Consider the following 7,959-nt stretch of genomic DNA (forward strand, 5'->3'; position numbering starts at 1 on the left):
AATTTTGGAATTCTTTTTTCTAGTTCTGTGAAATATAGTGTTGGAATTTCAATTGGCATTGCATTGAATGTATATAGCAGTTTTGGTAGTATGGCCATTTTCACTATGTTGATTCTTCCTACCCAGGAGCAGGGGATATCTTTCCATTTTTTTATATCCTCTTCAATTTCTTTTTTCAGAGTGCTGTAGTTTTCAGTGTAGAGATCCTTTGTTTCTTTTGTTAGATTGATTCCTAGACACTTCATTTTTTTGGATGCTATTGTAAAAGGAATTACACAAATAACAGACACATCATTCTTAAGTCTTATGCCCTTGCTTGGTCCTAAAGATTTCTATGCTATCTCCCTATACATTTTTAACAACCTTACAGCAATCTTTTGGAAATAGAAAACCATAATGTCTTCTTAAATTTAGGCTTTCCACATAGAAAAGATGTAGAAAATGCTGGAAGGATGGCAGCCAGGGATCTGCTCATTAACTAAGTTGAACAGGAACATCCACGTGTTGCTTTGAACAGACTCTCCCATCTGGGCACTCTACATTCCCTGCGTGGCCACGGTGTGTGCAGGTCGTCCAGGTGAGGCCAAGCACTGCATCACATTAACTCTAGAAAGTGTGGTGACTCAGAAATGTGTGGGTCTCTGGTATGCTAGGAAGGTATTACAGATTCTGTCTGCAAAAAAACAGCCTTTTAGGAGTTTACAAAAGTTGGGGCTGAGCCGGGGATTTAGCTCAGTGGCACTGTCTCTGACTCGCAAGCACAAGGTCCTACGTTCCATCCCCGATACACACACAAAAAAAGTTGGTGCTAAAAACAGTATAAGCCCAGAGGCAGATGTAAGGAACAGCAGAACTTCACATGATTCAGGATTAGGTAAATGGTACAAGTGTCTGTCCTCTATCCAAGTGCCAAGAAAACCAGCAAAACACAGTTTACAGAGTAGACAATTCCAATTTGTTATACCTTAAGTTAAAAGACAACACCTCCCACTGGACAGACAGTAGGAAACACTATCTAAATGAGCAACCCTTGTTCTAGCACATCTCTGACAGACTATATTAACAGTACAATCGTATGAGGTGTTTGCCTTTTAAAATTATTGTTTAAGCCAGGTGCAGTGGTGCATGCCTATAATCTCAGCTACTCCCCAGAGGCCGAGGCAGAAGGATAGCAAGTTCAAGTCTCACTTGGGCAACTTAGTGAGATTGTCTCAAAATAAAAAAACAAAAAGGGCTAGGAATGCAGCTCAGCATTCCCTGGGTTGAGTCTGGAGCACCAAAAAAAAGTTATCTTTGTTTTTTTTTTCTAGTTATAAAATATGTCTCTTATTTTTTTAAAGTATATTAGAAATGACAAACAACATAAAAAGTCCAAGTTTCCAGTAGCACCAGCATATGAAAACGAACAGTGAGATCAGGGCATGTGATCCAGAGCCAGGCTGGCAAAGTGTTCCAGGTAGGGCTAAACAGGAACCACTTCAGAATCTGAGAGCTGGATAATCTCTGTTCAAACCACTCAACCCTGACAGTGTGTAGAAAAGCAGCCACAGATAGAACATAAAGAAATAAGCACGGTTATCTTCTAGCAAGACTATATTTACACAAATAGGCTGAGAGTGGGATGTGACCCACTGGCCTTGTTTGATGACGCCTACTCTACATTAGTTCTCTTCTGTTTACATTGATTGTGTGTGCACATGTGTGTATTCTCAAAAACATATGTATGAAAATGAAAATGGTCCAGATTTCATACACTCCTCTTCAACTTGCCTTTTTTATAACCTATCTTGAACACCTCCCATAACACCCAGAGATCTATCTCTTTCAACTACACAGATTGTGTTTGTTTAGTTAATGTTTAGCTAATAAACATTAAGTTGCCTTTGATTTTCTAGCATTATAAAGAGGCTGGCAAAAAACATTCTACAACTGCACTGTCCACTATGTGGCTACTGTACACCTGAAACAGAACTAATACATCCAAGATGCTGTAAAATATCAAATACATATTAGATTTCAAAGATTTAGTAAAGTACCTCCTCGATATTTTTATATTGACTATATAGTGAAATATTTTAGATATACAGTACTAGGTTGAATAAAATATTATTGAAATTAGTTTTACCTGTTTTTTTTTTTAATGCGGCTACTATAAAATTAAAAACTATATTCATTTTCACCAGTCTTTCTTTCTGTGGCATTGGACATTCAACTCAGGAACTTGCACATACTAGGCAAGTGCTCTGCCACTGAGCTACAGCCCCATCTCTAAGTTTTGAGACAGGGTCTCAACGAGTTGTTGCCCAGGCCTTGAACTCGTTATCCTCCCGTTTCAGCCTCCCAAGTATCTTGGGGTTACAGGCATATAGCCCGGCTCCTAGCAAGGCATTAATGAGCTTTAAGAAGTGTTGATCTGAAACTGGATTAGCTGGCCCAAATTTAAGATATTAACAGATGTAGCGCAGGCCTATAATCCCAGTACTCAGGAGGCTGAAGCAGGAGGATTGCTGTGAGTTCGAGACCAGCCTGGGCTACACAGTGAGTTCCAGGTCAGACACAACTACACAGTGAGACCCTGTCTCAAAAAAACAAAAAACAAAAAACAAAACACAAAACACAAAAACCAAACCCAACCCCCCCCCAAAAAAAAAAGATTTTAACAGATATTGCATGACTCTCCAAAATAAATGATATTCAATAGCAGTGGGTGTATAAATTTTTGCCAATATAATAGGTAAAGCTGATATATGTATTTTTAATTGATAGGTTTTTTTTTGGGGGGGGTACCAGGGATCAAACTTAGGACCTCGCACTTGCAAGGCAGATGGCTGCACCACTGAGCTAAATAAATCCCTGGCCCCAATAGGTTTTATTTTTATCAAGTTATATCAATGAAAAAATCATATGTTATCATATATTTCTATAAAACTGTTGGAAAAATGAGTACTCTCTTTTTCCACATTACCATTTCTCCTCATAGCTGACTCCTTTGCTTCTTTGTAATTTGTTACCTTTTTTGGGGGGATTTTTGAGATTGGGTCTCACTATGTAGTCCAAGCTGGCCTTGAACTTATTTGTGTAGCCTCTCCTGGCCTCAAATTCATGCCAATCCTCCTGTCTCAGCCTCTCAAGTGCTAGGATTAGGGCTAGGTGGCATGCAACACCATATCTAGCTGTACTTCCTTCTCTTTTAACACTCATTTTGATTTTTCATTTTTAGGCAGTATAATCACAATTATATCTCTTTTCATCTTCTACTACAGTGTATACAGTAAGTCTGAGAAGACAAATTCTTAGTGCCGACACGATGACAATTAAAGGCTACTCAAAATTGAATTACTGAGTGTACCATGGTTATCTTTCTTTTTGTGTACAATTTTTTTTTTTTTTTTGAGACAGGGTCTCACTATGTAGTTGAGACTGATCTGGAACTCATTATGTAGCCCAGGCTGGGGGTCTTGAACACACAGCGATCCTCCTGCCTCAGCCTCCCGAGTGCTGGGATTACAGGTGTGTGCCACCACTCCTGGCTTGTGTACAATTTTTAAAATAAGTAATTATATTTAAAATTTTATTTTTTCTTATCTGTTTATATATTAATTGTAATCCAAGAATCTCTCCAAAATCTGTCATTTCTTTATTTATTACAGTGCTAGGGATTAGAACCCAGAGCCTTACACTCTACCAATGAGCTAGACTCCCAGTCCTAGCCATTTCCATTGTTTTGTTTATTAAGTTTTTAATTTCCAAGAGCTCTTTTTTACAACAAAAAAATTTCTTAAAAAATACTATCACTGTTGCTTGTTTGCTTTGGTCTCTTTCTTAGTAAAGGCTTTCCTGAGAAGTCTGATAATAGTTGATTATGTGCTCATTTTAAAAATGGGGAACTGAACATGAGTTAGCAGTGTGAGAAGGAGGCTAGGGCCAGACACCTCTGGACTGCACTATGCTGCCATCTGGCTGGCTAACTTCAGGGGCAAAACCCTGCGAACAGTATCCTAAAATATCTTCTTTTGGGCTGGTCACATATCCCAGAGCTTACTCTTTCAATCTCTTGCCTAGAAGGTAGACACCTGGCTACCAGCTTTGCGAAACAATGATTGGGCAGAATAGGCAGTTAGCAGGCACATTCACTTAATCTCCCCCTTTCCACACAATACCTTGGTTCCAATGGTACTCTGTATCCCCCTGACCACTAGACCTTCTACTTTTCCCTCTCCAGAGAATGTATCTTTTATCTTTTCTGGAGAGGGATCTATCACTTCTTAAACAGAATTTTGATCAATTTTCTTATGAGTACAGTGCCCTCTGCTTGTTCTCTACTCAGAGAAAGCCACCTCCTGGCTATAGTGGCTTTCTTCAAGATAGCCCACCATGCTTCCTCTAAGGTGTATCTTTTTAATTTTTCTTTTTGAGACAGGATCTCACTATATAGCTCAGACTGGCCTTGAACTCACAACGTAGCCTAGGCTGGCCTCAAACTAGTAGTGATCTTCCTGTCTCAGCCTCCAAAGTGCTGGGATTATAGGTGTGCACCTGCACACCCAGCTCTAGGGTGTACTCTCATCCTGCTTTTTCCTCTTGTACTTGGCCTAAGCTTGCTATGCAGAACCAATTTCCCCCTCATGCTTCATTTTTACTTTTTCAAATAAATTTTGCCACTGCTTTAAAGCGGGGGGGTGATGCATGTGCAAGCACATGTGCTCTTTTGAGCCTTTTGGGAATTTCCCAGGATTCAATTTCTTTGGGATTCCTAAGTCATTTGATAACATTTTTGTTGCTGTTGCCTTCTCTTGTTTTCACCATTCTTAAAAAGACTTATGCTTATAAAAAGATTCCATTACCATTCTTTCAGGAGGGAGTGAAAATAGATCTAGATGTTCAATCCATCACTTTCACCTACACGTTCCTACACTGTTTTTACGGGGTCATAGGTATCTCCTAACATCCTGTGAGTAACAAGCTCTCTCAGAGACTTATTCCATATAAAAGCACATCAAGACACATAACTACATGCAAAAAGGGTAAACTAGTGTGCCTCAACTGTCAGTATCACTAAGTAGTATGAGAGAAACAGGTTAAGATTTTAAAAGTTACACATAAGGAAAGTTAAAAAGATGCAAGATGCTCTTAATACTGAACAGAGAAAAAAAGATGTTAAACCAGCTCAAATGAAATCAGAGATAATTTTCCAGAACTACACTTATTCTAGGGAGAAAAAAGAAAATAGTCCAATTTTTGGGTTCCCACTCAGAAACAAAAGAATCATACCTATCAACATTTTCAGCTTATCATGTGGAAAAGTGTGTATCATCCCAGCATGAGTTATACATGTATTCTTCTTGTCCAGAAAGTACTTACTTTATGTTTCAGGTCTTTATAATTTCAACTTGATACTAACACACTTCAATCTCGATGTGATTTTTATATTTTATCATGAATGGATCAAAGCTGTAGGATACGGTTAATATAGTATAAGAAATCATCGAGGATGTTTTTTAGTTAATGACAAGAAGTGATTATCTCAACAAGAGACATTTACCAAAGTCCACCTACACAGAAAGCCAGCACACGGATCAAAGTAAACTACTGAAGCAGCTCCCTCTTGCTGTCAGTGTCCATAGGAAAGGAACCCAAGTTTCAGAAGCAAACCAACATTCTACCTGCCAAGCTTGGAGGCTGGGAAAAGGCAGGAAAGGCAGTGAGTACCTGCACTGATCCCCCATGACGGTCTGCAGCCAAGTGAGATGTCAGGTATGAGGTACTGGTCTGCCGGCTGGGCTGGACTTCCCACTCTCCTCGGCGCTCGGACGATGCCGTCTGCTCGGGTGTTAGGAAGCATGAGAGCAAGACATGGAAGGAAAGGTGAAGCAACAGCAAGCAATGACAAACTCAAGTACATTAGTGTCCCGGTAAGCCTTGCTTTTGTTTTAGATTTTAAACTAACTACTGCTGCAAAGCACTGAGAGAAGTTAGTGTGGCTACATTCATTTCAGCCCAATGAGCCAACGTCTGATTCCATAGCACACCATCCTCACCCAGACACAGAAACACAGTAATGACCGAGGGGAGGAGTGGTAAACCAACCAAAAGCCGGAATCACCTTTCAGCTTTCACATTAGTAAAATTTCAGTGGCCACCAAGCAGATCAAATTCAGAATGTGAAGACTGTTGAAGAAAGGAAGAGTCATCTTACAAATCATTTCACTGCTCAAAGATCTACCTGAATAGATAGTAGCCAATAAAGAAAATTTCTGCATTTCAAATCGACAATATGCACTACTCTCAACTTTAATGTCCATGAGATTTTCTATTAAGATCAAAGGAACTGCACCAGTGGCTGGAATATGCTTTCTTATCTAAAAGAATGAAAAAAGCATTTGTTCAAAAGCAGGTTCATTTGTTAAGAATGGAAGAAGATGGGTGGATAAGCTTGATCGTTCTTTGGTTCTTCTAGCTACCAAACTCTAGTATGGAATTTGAAAGTTTACTAAATGACAAGACTACTATAAGTCACTTTCTTCTAGAAAACAAAAAGTAGAGCTTTCCTCAACAGAAGGAGGGCTGCCTTAATCAACCTCTTTGAGTTCTGCTTTAACCTTTGCAGTCATCAGGCTCTCTTCATTCTTTCAGATCGCACACTACTCTAATCTTGTTCATCTGTGACTTTTGTTCTGAAGACTATTTAGGTGCCTCTTCTCTGGTGCCCTATGGCTGCAGTGTTAACATGATGCTCAGCTATAACAGTCCTAAGCTTCTACAAAGATGAGAAAGAAGTAGTTGGAGAGGCAGCAACGAGGGATTAATAACTCAGATCTTAAATGCTGCTGATTTAAACAGCAGCAGGGTTTGGGGTTGCTCTACATGAAAATTAATAAGGAGGCTACAAATCTTAGAATAAATGTTGTATTGTAAAAAAAAGAAAAGGAAGAAAAAGCAATGGTTTAAGCCTCTATATTCTGCTCTCCTACAAATCTTCCCTGAAAACAGAGCTGCTTAAAGTTCATCCACAAGTCATCTACCAGACATTTCCCATAAATCAGCTACAACTTACACACTGTTCTTAAAAGGCATATGGGTCACAGCACTTTTAGGATGCTAGCCATGTTTTCTCTGATAGTCCTTGGGGAATGAGCAAATTCAATAAGGAAGCAGCTGTATTAACTACCTTGCTATGTAATCTTACAAAAGAGGGCTTTCATTTTATATTGCTAGCTGCATTAGAGAAAATCAAAACTACCTCAAATCTCCCCTTTCTCTCTTCTCCATTATTTCTACCAACTGATGTTACAATATTTCCCAAAATACGACCACAGTGTATAACAAAATCATACTACCTTATATGCTTACTGGCATTGTCTATATCCTTAGAACACTTCATCTTATTTATTCTGATTAGTAAAGACCTGAGAATAAATCTGTTCTAACACTAGAACAGATATCTATAATGGGAAAAAAATAAGAACCAAGACCTATCATGTAAAGGTACAAATTCCCAATTGTGAATGCCATCATACTGTATATCTAAAAGGTACCAATAAACAATGAATTCTTAAATATATGTAACTGTACCTACTAGTGATAGCCTTTTCAGTATTTTCTGGTACTTTTTAATATCTTCTAATATTTAAACCCAATATTTAAACTCCAATTGTATAATACTGCCAGTTCTCCAAAAATTTAAATGCTTAAAAAATCCAGACCTCTATAAGCCATTTAGTGTTTTTCTTCCTGAATTGTACAATACATACTCAATATAATTATTCCTCTTATGAATGGTCTGTTTTTACATTTGTTTTTCAACAAATTTTCAGGTATTTATAACTCTCTTTTGAAAAATTTCTAATCATTTCAGTTCTTTTTTGGGGGGTGTACCAGGGATTTGCACTTGCGAGGCAGGCAACAGAACCACTGAGCTAAATCCCCAGCCGTTACTTTTTTTTTTTTTTTTTTTTTTTT

At 38.4% G+C, this 7,959-nt stretch overlaps 1 protein-coding gene across 9 annotated transcripts in view; it reads right to left on the reverse strand.

Annotated features, from left to right (window-relative positions):
• Csnk1g1 (casein kinase 1 gamma 1) overlaps nt 1-7,959 on the reverse strand; it is a 155,430-nt gene that overhangs the window by 18,772 nt on the left and 128,699 nt on the right. For 7 of the 9 annotated variants that reach the window (XM_010641165.1, XM_010641166.1, XM_033756139.1 and 4 more), the window contains one exon: nt 5,710-5,820. The exons of the other annotated variants lie outside the window; for them this stretch is intronic. In XM_010641165.1, the coding sequence (XP_010639467.1) occupies nt 5,710-5,820 (111 nt within the window). The remainder of the gene's footprint in view (nt 1-5,709; nt 5,821-7,959) is intronic. 9 annotated transcript variants of the gene reach the window in all.

This window comes from Fukomys damarensis, unplaced genomic scaffold, assembly GCF_012274545.1.
Source record: "Fukomys damarensis isolate Sample0158 unplaced genomic scaffold, DMR_v1.0_HiC HiC_scaffold_25, whole genome shotgun sequence".
In the NCBI taxonomy this organism is placed as follows: Eukaryota; Metazoa; Chordata; class Mammalia; order Rodentia; family Bathyergidae; genus Fukomys; species Fukomys damarensis.